The 12,996-nt window shown below is 39.8% G+C and overlaps 1 protein-coding gene across 4 annotated transcripts in view; it reads right to left on the reverse strand.

Annotated features, from left to right (window-relative positions):
* Positions 1-12,996, reverse strand: part of fubp3 (far upstream element (FUSE) binding protein 3) — a 111,985-nt gene that overhangs the window by 45,102 nt on the left and 53,887 nt on the right. For all 4 annotated transcript variants that reach the window (XM_048559013.2, XM_059638185.1, XM_048559015.2 and 1 more), the window contains exons 7-8: positions 10,623-10,788; positions 8,320-8,418 (exon numbers count right to left, since the gene is read on the reverse strand). In XM_048559013.2, coding sequence (XP_048414970.1) covers positions 8,320-8,418; positions 10,623-10,788 — 265 coding nt within the window. The remainder of the gene's footprint in view (positions 1-8,319; positions 8,419-10,622; positions 10,789-12,996) is intronic.

The raw sequence follows: 12,996 nt of genomic DNA on the forward strand, positions 1-12,996 counted from the left end.
AATGTGTAATTAGATTTAAAGTATGATCTGGGACTTTCTGACAAATTGAAATTGAGAGCCATTCCCCCCTCCATCGAGTACAGTTCATTGAAGGAAAGAATGCAAGGCATAAATGGAAAACAGGGGGGCTGGTAGTCAAACACAACACAGGTAGACAGTCTGTTTAGGTATCACTTATTTTTGACCAAACAAGTGAATTACGGAGTTGAGAGAACATTGAACAGATGACTGTAATATGGCCAAACTGCAAATCTGATTATGAAACGCAGCAGGTCACAGAAGCAAGTGGTGAAGGGGCTTGGACAACATAAGTAAGTATACCTTAATATCTTGACTGCCAGAGTAAAGGACTTTCACCAAGTGTGTGCATGGTTCAGAAATAGGAAGAAGGCAAATAGTGACAATGCTCCTATGAGTCTACAGTGTGACACTGGCAGGTTAAGCGAGTGAGAAAAAACAACTGATTTTCTAGTGTGGGAAAATGTGAGGTTACACATTTTGGCAGAAAGAATGAAAAGGGCTAAAAGTGCTGTTTAAATGGGGAAAGACCACAGAAAGCTGCAGAACAAAGGGGCTTGGGGCCCCTTGTGAATGAATCACAGAAAGTTTGCCAGCAAGTTCAGTAGGCATTAGCGAAAGCAAATGAGCTGTTAGCCTTTAGTTTTAAAGGAAGGACAAAAATAGCTCTGTGCAAACTGTACAAAGCATCAGACCACACCTGGAATACTGTGAACTTATTGAGGCCCCCTGGTTGGAGGAAAGGTATATTGGCAGGGGAGGCAGTCCAGAGAAAGTCCACCATGTTGATTCCGGGTAGGGAGGGATTTTCAGATGAGAGGAGATTGGAGTAGGGTGGGCTTGTACTCACTGAGTTTAGAAGAAAGAGACCTTATTGAAACACAAGGTTCTTAGGAGGCTTGACAGAGTACATATTCTCCTTGCTGGAGAATCTGGGACCAGATGGCATAACCTGAGTAAGGGGATTACCCATTTAAGACAGGGAAAGGATCCTTTCCTCTTAGAAAGAGTGTCAGACAGTCAGTGTCAGACAGTCAGTGTCAGACAGTCAGTGTCAGACAGTCAGTGTCAGACAGTCAGTGTCAGACAGTCAGTGTCAGACAGTCAGTGTCAGACAGTCAGTGTCAGACAGTCAGTGTCAGACAGTCAGTGTCAGACAGTCAGTGTCAGACAGTCAGTGTCAGACAGTCAGTGTCAGACAGTCAGTGTCAGACAGTCAGTGTCAGACAGTCAGTGTCAGACAGTCAGTGTCAGACAGTCAGTGTCAGACAGTCAGTGTCAGACAGTCAGTGTCAGACAGTCAGTGTCAGACAGTCAGTGTCAGACAGTCAGTGTCAGACAGTCAGTGTCAGACAGTCAGTGTCAGACAGTCAGTGTCAGACAGTCAGTGTCAGACAGTCAGTGTCAGACAGTCAGTGTCAGACAGTCAGTGTCAGACAGTCAGTGTCAGACAGTCAGTGTCAGACAGTCAGTGTCAGACAGTCAGTGTCAGACAGTCAGTGTCAGACAGTCAGTGTCAGACAGTCAGTGTCAGACAGTCAGTGTCAGACAGTCAGTGTCAGACAGTCAGTGTCAGACAGTCAGTGTCAGACAGTCAGTGTCAGACAGTCAGTGTCAGACAGTCAGTGTCAGACAGTCAGTGTCAGACAGTCAGTGTCAGACAGTCAGTGTCAGACAGTCAGTGTCAGACAGTCAGTGTCAGACAGTCAGTGTCAGACAGTCAGTGTCAGACAGTCAGTGTCAGACAGTCAGTGTCAGACAGTCAGTGTCAGACAGTCAGTGTCAGACAGTCAGTGTCAGACAGTCAGTGTCAGACAGTCAGTGTCAGACAGTCAGTGTCAGACAGTCAGTGTCAGACAGTCAGTGTCAGACAGTCAGTGTCAGACAGTCAGTGTCAGACAGTCAGTGTCAGACAGTCAGTGTCAGACAGTCAGTGTCAGACAGTCAGTGTCAGTCAATTTGTGGAATTCTTTACAGCAACGGACCTCAGGCTAGAAAACAGATTTTTAATCAGAAGGGAAAAGGAGGTTACGGGGAAAAGGAAGCAAAGTGGAGTACAGGATTATCCGAAATGCCTTGATCTCACTGAATGGCAGAGCAGACTAAGTGATCTACTTCTGTTCCTACATCTCAAGGTCTTCTAAATATATCCAATGATGGCATCTTTATTATCCTCTGGATAGACGACAAAGACTCACAACAACGTGAGGCAATTACTCATCTCAATCCTCAATTTTTTATCCTGAGACTCTGCCCACGTTCTAGATGAAGCAACCTCAGTCTACACTGTCAAACGCCTGCAGTATCTTGAGTGTTTCAATTAATTCACCTTTCAGTCTACTAAACTCCACAGAGCTAAGCCCACATTTCTCATCCCAGGTGATAAACACCAGTGGATAAAGGTTGTTTGGTCAGAGCCAGCCATATCTTTCCAGTCCGAGTTTTATTTCAACCTTCAAATTACATAATCCTCATTTGGAAGATAGAGACCCAGTAAAATTCTCACCCAATTATCCCTTAATTAACATTTAACTATCACTTGTTCCCGAGTTTCATTTGGTGTCCTTGTATCCCTGCCAGACTCAAATAGATAACAGATTCACTTTATTTTAATAATTTTAAAAAGAAATATAATGTAAAACAGAACAAAACATTTTGCACAATGTCAGTTATAGTGCAATTTCTTTCTGCAAAGTTCCAAACATCTTTTCTTGAATACTTTAAAAATTTTTAGAGCTTGCTCCTTTCTTCATAAAGCAATCTGACAGTTGATTGAAATGGATGGATAAAATCAATTTTAAGATTACTCCATTCTCTAACATTTGATTTAATATTGCAATGCAGACCTTCAGGCTCTGCAATTACTGCATTTCAATTTTGTAAGCTACTGTATGCTTTAATGAGGCCTTACTTTGATGAGTGTATTGGGGATAACATTTTCCAAATAAAATTGCTGATACATTACAAAAACTCAACACATTATGCCCATTTGTGAATCTAATATATTTAAAAACCCCAGCAGCCTAACTTACAATTTTGAATCCTGCTTTGAGACAACTTATGACTATTTTCAAATTCACTGCTCCAGCTCCACTAAAGATCAACCACATGGCACCGTAGAGATGCGCAAAAGCTGCTAGTAAGGCAATAGAGGGTCTAGATTCAACTGGAGACAGCCCACCTTTCCTAAGACTAGAGGCATTGTGTAGGCTATTGAAACTTCTCTTTTAACATCTACAGTGTCCCCATTAAATTTGGTGCCTCTTTAGGGACGAAGAAATCTTTTCTTTTGCGCTGACCTCTTTGCAGAAATACACCTTTAACATCAATTGATCTACATTTCTCAAATTTGTTGTGAACAAAGCTAAAACAATCTTCAAAATTGCTTTTCTTGCCATAGGTGAATCTACTCTTATTTTGATTGCCCAATTTTATTCAAATCTCACAGGATTAGGTAATTCAGCCCCACAAGCTTGTTCTGGCATTTAATACAGAGTTGGCTGATCTCATCTTGGCCTCAAATCTACCCTTCAACCTATCTCCTCAAATTTACTCAATGTCCCAGTATCCACCACTCTCTCGGATAGTGAATTCCACAGATCTGAAAAATAATTTATCCTTTGTTTTAAATCTGCCATGCCTTATCCTACAACTGTTGTACACATATCCACTTGTTTGGTAGGACTGACTATTTCTTATATGCACCTCTACGTATACCCCAAACTCCATCTCTTTTTCTATCGGCTATTTGGCATCTTTTATTAACTTATCTTCTAATTTGTTTGCAGCCACTAATACTTCCCAATCACATGGGTTTCTATACTTGTTGGCATGCCTGAGCTACACTATAGCCTCGAGCCTTGCTAAGCCATGCCTTCTCTCTCTTCTGGACTGGTACTGTTTGATCTCCTTCTCCTATTAAAAGGATTCCTTTCAATGATTTGTAATCACTTTCTTTGGGCATGGTAGCTCCAAAAGCATTACATACAGCATTTCCGCGCTTTCCATTTTTGTACTTCATGGCCCAAATCCATGGGCATATTTTTCTGCCTCTTGCCCGGTGTTCAGCCTTCCCTATTTTAACTTTAATAGACACATTTCACCATCAAATAGCCTCCTCTGGTAAATTTTTGACTTTTACACTCACTTTTGGTTGTTGGGACCAATGGCCTCATTTTAACACCAGAATTGATTTGTTCTTCGGGCAAACTATCCATTGTGACAGTTTGATCCTCATAGCTGTGCGACATATGGTTAAGTACCTTGCTCCCTGTTACCTTCTGCAACGCCTTTAGAATCTGCAACTTTACAGCTCATACCTAGCAATCATGAAGAACATACCCAAACAGAATGGCTCTCAAGCTGTGCAATTACTCTTCTTCTGTCTTCACTAATAGCATTTTCTGGCCTTCTCCACTGTTTAGGCCTCTATTACCAGGAATCGTGTTCCCCCAAATTAAACTGCTTTGCAATGGCATTGCATTAAGTTTTAAGGTTCACCACATTCTTTGTTTCTGATGGAAGCCTTTTTGCCTGGGTGCACAAAGTTCAAATACTCAAAAAGTAGAACTAATGGCAGTTTCTTCATAAGCAGTGGACTGTTCTTATTATTGACAGACGTTTAGAATTTTTGCCAAAAAACTGATTTAGATGAAGTCAAAAGTCACACTACACGAAGTTTAGTCCAACAGGTTTACTTGAAAACATTAGCTTTCGCAGTTCTACTCCTTCAGGTACAGTCTGGAAGAGGACATAAGTCAACACAATTTATAAGCAGAAAGGTAATAACCTTAAAAATGGCTCACTGACTGCCTTCTGTTGAATCTTAAATCAGTTAGAAAGGAGACAAAAGGTTTCCACTGATTAAAATGCAAATCCCAGATCTTCTTTCAAGTCACTGCCCTGAGACAACTGAAGGTTTTATCGGTGCATACAAGAGGTGACATCTCAGGTCAGACTATGCATTTTAGGTGTGAGGCCTTGCTTAGAATCTGGCTGTGTTTGAACTTGAAGTCAGGCTAGGTTTTTTTCAACAAAACAATGAGCCTGCAAATACATGAACATCTTGGATCAAATAATTCACCATGGGTGTAAGGGGGTGTGCGAGGGTGATGGAATCACTTTTAGCATGACACGACTTAAGGCCCTCCTCACGGGTAATGAATTTGGCTATCAGTCTCTGCTCAGCGATTTTGTTTTTGTGTACCTTGAAGTCCACCTTGAATTTAGCCAAAGATTCGAGGCTGAATGCCCTTGACCACTGAAGTACTGCCCCCACTGGAAGGAACACATCTGTCTGGGATTGCCGCCGGTATCCCTTCACCTGCATCTACACTGTTTCACTAATATAGCATGCCTCGGAGCACCCATGCCTGTAGCATATGAGACAGGCAACATTGGCTAAATCACACAAGTATCTGCTGTGAACGTGTTGGGTGGCATTCCATGTGTGTTGGTGGTATCCATGTTGATGATCTGGCATGTCTCGCAGAAGTTGCCTTGGCAGGATTGTGGGGTATTGGGGTCAATGTTGTCCTGAAGGCTGGGCAGATTGTTGTGAACGGTGTCTGTTTAAAGGTTCGGCTGTTGTTTGAAGGCGAGAAGTGGAGGCATAGGGACGTTCGTGGCAAGGTCCTCATTGTCATAGAAAATTTAAAGCTGCTAAGAGCATGGTGTAGTTTCTCCACTCTGGGCAAGTACTGGATGACAAAAGGGTACCCTAATTGTCGTATCCTGTGTTTGTCTTCTGAGGTGGTCATTACAATTTTTTGCTGTGGCACATCTGAACTGGTGATCAATGAGTTGAACATCATAGCCCAAGCCAACACCAGCACCTCCCCATCATGATTTAGACCATATCTTCCAAACATCTGCAGTGAACTGTTAGCATGGATAGTCCATGCTAGTGCAAACAATAATTTAGTCGATCTGCCAAAATTTCAAGAACAATTTCATCTATTACTGCATGGTTCCTTTCACACAACCTGCTGGATTCTTAGGTTACATTCATATTTGCACGTCACTAAATTCATCATTAGCAGTGAGAAATTTTGATAGTGGTCCAGGTCCAAGTCCATTTCCATTATCATATCCACAATTATTTTCTTTACTATGTATTATTGTTGACACACTTGATCCGAATGTCAAGTCTACAAAATGTAAAGAAAACTTCTTCCTTCAAACATCAACTCCACTAAAGATATTAATGGGACATAGCACTTTAATAAAGGGTTACAACACAGATTAGTTTTGTTGTATTCCATATCCAGTTTCACCTGTGCTTTCATCATTAATGATCTACTTGGCAAAGTATTTACCTGGATATAATATTCGCACTAACAAAATAATTCATTCTGGCTATTTTACAAGGTAATTTAGTGTGTTGTCTTCCCAAATTTGAGCATAATGGAACTCAAATTTCTTTACATCGTTGCAATCCCTATTACTCTGTCTAGGTGATATTTTAATCTGTTTACTCACCGAACTGTAATCATGCATTGCTATTTAATGCTGCACAACCGAACAATTCTACCAACACAAATTTCAACCTTGTGATGAATGTGACCAATTACTATGCTTTGATCTATATCTCCATCATTTTCAGAATCTTCTAGTTCACATTTACATAAAACACTATTATAATGCTTGGGATAGTCCATGGCGGCATGGCACTTTGAAAGTGATGGACTACAATGAGTATTTCTAGATTTTTTTTAGTGTAAATCACAAATTCCTTTCAAACACTTACAAATTTGTTAAAAGCATTTCAGTTCTCATTGCTCTTGGTGATAGTATTTTCTTTCTTTATCATTACCCACATCCTGTATTAACTAGTCTCAACTGTCCGTTGACGTTGTGTTGTCTATTTTATGTCAGTTTTCCCATTTGCATTCCAAATGCTGCTAGAAAGGAAATCTTCCCAGGGGATTTTTTTTAAAAAAGTTGCTCTGACATTTTTTTCCTACTAGTGTGAGTTTATCCGCAAATATATCTCCTGCCAAACCTAGAAATCTGTAAAAACACTATTTTAATGCAATATAAAACCTAAAGGCCATAATGAAGAAATCTGAAACATTTTCCAGTCGTGCGAAAATAAAATGTGCTGAATTCCACTACATTCTCCCTCTTGAATTATCTTCACACTTTGACTGTCAAACTCTGACCATGCCTCACAAGCAGTAAACATTATCAACTGTTTGACAAATTTTATCCATACAAGCTAATAATTTGTCCAAACTTTAATTTGTGTTTGAATAATCAGTGTCCACTTTTATGTGCAAACATCGCTTATCCAGTTTTTGTAGATATTTTGTGATTTACGTATTCAGAAATGTTATTACACTCCTCTGGAGCAGATGGGACTTGAACTCAGGTCTCTGGCTCAGAGGTAGGGACATTACTGAAGATGCAAGATACAAAGCAAATGCTCTTACAGTAAAGTGGTAAAGGAATAACACATGCCTACATGGTTACTTCATTCTTCCACTTGTCATAAGATTCACATTCAGAAAACAGCAGTGGGTAAACATATCTTGAGACTTTAGATTTTGATTTAGCCATTGTTCATTTTCTCCAATTACTGTTTTGTTAGATTGAAAATTAAGTACTATTGTTTGACTTATAAACAGCTAATTATTCTTTGCTACCAGTAATAAATACCAGAAGCCAAAAGATTGGTTAGACAGAATCCAGGCGCATGTTTTCTAGTCAATTTCATTCCAACTCAATACAAATTCCAGTCCAACTTACTAATTATACACAAAAACATCCTGTCAGGTTCTCACCCAATTAACAGCTTTAACTAACATGCAACCATCAACTGCTGCTTGTTCAATTTGGTCTCAGGCGATTTGCCTTGCACTACTCAATGATAACCCCTGGAATCAACTGAATTTTTGCTGAATGCCTCCAATCTATGCACAATCTTCCTTCAATATGAAGATCAAAAAAAACTGCACTGTCTTCCATGTTAGAGCTCTCAGATTTTTAGCCTGTCGAGTTTTGCTTATCTCCACCAGTCATGGCAGAAACCCAGACTACAATTATTCTCCAGAACCTTGTCACTGAAATTTGTGGTTCCTCAAGTATAAAGCAGAGTCAAAACTGACATGGCAAAATGGCGAGCAAGTTAAAAATGGCAGTGAAAACAAAGTCAGTGCATCCCTAAATGTGCATACAGAAGGGCTATAAAATTATGTTAGGCAAATGAGACTTTAATGGCACTCAAGAATAAATGACAAGGGAATCATGTATTAATCAGCATTCTTGATTATCACAATGCAGATACTGAAGTCAACTCACCTGTACTTTGTAAGGATCTCCTGTAATCCTCAGTGGTTTGTCAGCACCTGTGGGAAGTGGTCCATCCTGAATCATTATCATTTTTACACCAGTTCTCTCCTGAAAGACACAGATAAAAAGGATCATGCCACCACACAAACAAATGTATTCTGGCAATCAGTTAAGTAAAATCTAACATTTGTTTGGTCTAGTCACACTGGTTAACTCTAGTCAGAGTTTCGTGGCCTTTATGATTACCAGCCTTTTGATTCTCAACAGAACAAATCTATCCATGTTAAGGGATAAAATTGCTAAAAGTTTACAGAAAGCCTTTAACAAATGGGGCAAAGTTTAGTTAAAGAAATACTTTCACTTAAGCAAAGGTTGCCTTATCCTGGATCATTTGCATTCTCAGACCTATGCTGAAAAGGCGCACCGAGTTATGTAGCATCTCGAGCTGGGTTGCCATTTCTGTGCTGTAAAAATATGACATTATCTTGTCTGTCAGTGGTCCTTCTGCTCACTGACTGGAGGTTCCCAACAGCTGAGGCACATAAGATACAATGTTGCACTTTTATGGTTGCAAATCCTTCTAAATGGACTTAACTTTACACTTTACCAGGGAGTGTTCAAATAGATAGCCAAAAGGTATGTTTCAACGAACCGTTAGTAGTGAAGGGCAAAGCTTAGTTTTACTCTCATCCTGAAATTCCCTTAAATATCACCAGTTTTGTCTGCATTTATCCAAAGAACCCTGAACCTATAGGAATTACAACAGCATTCCTTATTTCTCCAAGGTAAGTACACTATTCACACTATTAATAAAGACTGCATGGTATTAATTAGGTAGGAAGGTACTAATTAGTAACAGTTAGGAGAACAGTCTCAAGCCTCAACTACACAATCCTGCAAGCGTACAGCTGTGCAGAGTGAGCAAGGGAAGCAGTTTCACATGGCTCATTCAAATTGTTTTCCCAAAAACATTATCACTGTTGGTGATAAACAGCGTGGCCTAGTTGGTAGCATTCAGATCTTAAAGCTAGAAGAAAGTGCAAGTTTAAGTTGTTCTAAAACACAAAGAAATCCAAGGCTGACACTTCACTGTATAGCTTTGAGGGAGTGAGAGACTGTCAAAGGAGTCACTTTTACAATGAGATGTGGCCTCCTTGGCTCTCTTCAGTCAATGTTAAAAATTCATGGCAACATTTCAAAAAGAGGAACAAGCAACTTTTCCCCCTTGTCTCCTCGCCAATACTTATGCTTCAATTAATACCACAAAATCAAATTCTCAGTATTATCACATTGCTGCCTGTGGGAGTTTGCGGTGTGCAAATTATCTGCATTAGAACACTGACCACAGTTCAAAAAGCAAGTCACTGACTAAACATTCAAGTAGTAGATATGAAAGAAAGATACTATATAAATGCAAATCTTTCTTAATTTCTTTATAACTGAATTTTTCAGTAGGAACAAGCAGCTCTTTTCCTCTTCCTTCTCTATCAGCTCAACAACAAAAAAAGAGTAAAAGGTAGTCAAAACTCTTAAATTCAATTCTTGTTTTGTTGAAAGCTATTCCAAAACTACAGAAAAGCAAGGGCCAATTTCGGTGGAACGATACTTCCATAGGACATTATATGAACTGTGTCAGTGAACTATCCTGCCTTATTATGCCATAACAGTTCTCCACTGTGGAATGTGCAGTAATTTCAAGGAACTGTAGGGCCAGAAACAAAGTACTGGACTAAACATCAGAAAACGATGCAGCAACTGAGACTGGAGGTTCACAAATTGTTGATAGCTGTTAGCCCATATGTAGGTGAACACAAAATTTAAAAAAAAACAAAGTCTATTTGTATTTGCGACTTGAGATACATGTAAACAGATGAACGGAAATTAAAACAAATTTGCAAAGTGTTTTACAGACAATTTCTTTTGAAGCTACTGCTATCACTATTAACACAACAATTAGTATGTGCACAGCAAAACCTGAGAAACAGTCTAATTATTGACTACATTAAGGGTCAAATGTTGGCTACAAACACCAAGAGAACTCTTTTACTCTTTGAGCAATACTATCTCAACATTGGCTTGGATCAGCATCTCAAGAAAAAGACTGTACGCTCCAACAACTGAACACTTTCTGTACATTTCAGAAAACAGCCAATTAGCAGAATGCAATAGTTTGTCCTGAATATCCAGACAGTGCAAGTAGTCAGATCAATAACCTGCTGGGCCAAATAAATTCAGATTTTGACATGATGCATTTGTAATAATTGAAAATGAGATAAAAGATACACTAGCATACTGTCAAAGGCTTCTCTTACCTGCAGCTGTTTAATGGTTTCCCCTCCTTTGCCAATGACAAGGCCAACTTTGCTGGCCGGGATTTGGATTTCCTGTATAGCGTTATTGGAACTATCAATATCATTGTGAAAGCCAGGCCCGTTCCGACACCGATCCACAATCTGTCCTAGGAGTCTTTTTGCTTCTCTGATTGATAAAACAGCAAGTCAAGGTGATCAGCCAAGTAAGTGTTGAAAGTACACAACTATACAATTCAAAAGTTTACACGATTGAATTACCTAAATTACATCCAACAAAATGCCTCACAGGAATGCCACAAACCAGGCTGATGTAACCTCTTGCTATGACCAATTAGTTCAGTTAGCTGACTGAGCATTTGCTTTGGTCAAAATTATTTAGCTTCCAGAAAAAAAAACTAGTTCAGGCAAACGGTTCCATGAGCTTCATATCCGTTTTTTTTGAGGTTTTAAACACACAAAACTCTAATGCATTGTAGCTCAGGACACAAATCCCTCAGTTCTTTTTGTTTTCCAAGCGAGAAATCAAGCTGAATTTGGTGCTGCTTTATCCTTTTGGAAAAATAGGGAAGGAACAAGAGGAGAACACAATTCTCGTGCGTCTCTTCACAATGACTCAAATGCATCAGAAGATGGTAAATATAAAGTAGCAAATGTTGCTTAGGAACATTAAGACAATGATTCCCAAACCTTTTCCCCACTGTGACCTGTTGCAGACCAGACCAAATCCTCTTGAAATATATCAAGATAGCCTAGACCCTAGCATTTCCTTATTGAAAATGTAAATGTAAGATGCGATTCGATTGGTCAAACTACCAATCTTGACGTGAAACACACTTTATTCGTACACTATAGTTAAAAGACAAAAAAGAAAGAAAGAAGTTGGAAAGAAACCCTAACCCAATTGCAGGAAAACAGAATAACATTACATAACTACCATACAACTGTTCCAATATAGTAACATGCCATAAACACGCCCTCAGCAAAAGCAAATTCTGTAAAATAGATTTGTCCCACATGTAGTTCTAGCACCAGGAAGAGAAGCCCAGCTTTTAGCTTTAACAGAGGAAAAACAGCTTCTACATCCAGCTTCAAGACCTCAGCAGCAACTGCTACTGAGAAAATAAAACTAAAAATCCTAGCTTTGTCGGAGCTTAGCCCCATCCATCCAGGAGGCTTCTACTGTTCCAACTTGAAAAAAATCCTAAGGCCTCACAAGCTGTTTATTTTATTGGCTTGAGCAGACTGTTCAACCTTTCATCATTCAAGAAGGGACAAAATACACTTCCTAAAACCGTAGTATTGTCACAATTCACAGCCCCCCCCCTTCAAAAAACCCACCAATATACTAACATTTACAAACCTTTAGTCTTACTCTATTATTGCATTGCTATACATATCTTGGACTCTAAGCATGCAAACATTAAGCAATAAAGTCCATTTCAGTCTTGTTCTTTCCTGCCATCGAACACTTCCATCTTCCTCCATGATAATGCAGCATCGGCAGTTATGCTCTCACCCTGCCCAATGTATAATTTTCACATTGAATGGCTGTAATAATATGCTCCATCTAAACAGTCTGATATTTTTAATCTTTTAAAAATTTTTCCAAAAACCTTTAAGGGGTTATGACTAGCATGTACAATTGTTTCAGACACATTACTGGCAATATAAAGGTTGAAAGTTTGCAACATCACTTCCAAACTTAAGGTGTCCTTCTCTGAGAAACTAAAACTAAAAAAAATCTGGTTCTGCGGGATCTCGATCCAAACCATTCAGGATGATGTTATTATTTGAATTGTTAAAAAAAAAACAAAGGGGCCTCCTGCTCCCATGAGGAACTCAAACAGTTTATCCGCTTTACTAACATCTTCCACCCCAACCTTAAGTTCACCTGGGCCATCTCTGATACCTCTCTCCTCTTCCTGGACCCCTCCATCTCCATCTCTGGTAACCACCTGGAAACTGCTATCTATTATTTCAAGCCCACCGACTCCCACCGCTACATAGAATACACCACCTCTCACTCACCCTCCTGCAAGGATGCAATCCCCTATTCCCAATTTCTCCACTGCATCTGCTCCCAAGATCAGGCATTCCACTCCCTGATATCCCAGAAGTCCTCAATTTTCAAGGACCATAAGATCCCTCCCACAGTGGTCAAAAACACCCTCAACCACATCTCTTGCGTTTCCCGAACCTCAGCCCTCACAACCCCTCCCCGCAATAAAAACACAGACAGAATTCCCCTTGTTATAAGAACATAAGAACTAGGAGCAGGAGGTGGCCGTCTGGCCCTTCCAGCCTGCTCCGCCATTCAATAAGATCACAGCTGGATCTTTTCGTGGACTCAGATCCACTTACCCGCGCTCTCATC

This window comes from Stegostoma tigrinum, chromosome 29 (genome assembly GCF_030684315.1).
Source record: "Stegostoma tigrinum isolate sSteTig4 chromosome 29, sSteTig4.hap1, whole genome shotgun sequence".
In the NCBI taxonomy this organism is placed as follows: domain Eukaryota; kingdom Metazoa; phylum Chordata; class Chondrichthyes; order Orectolobiformes; family Stegostomatidae; genus Stegostoma; species Stegostoma tigrinum.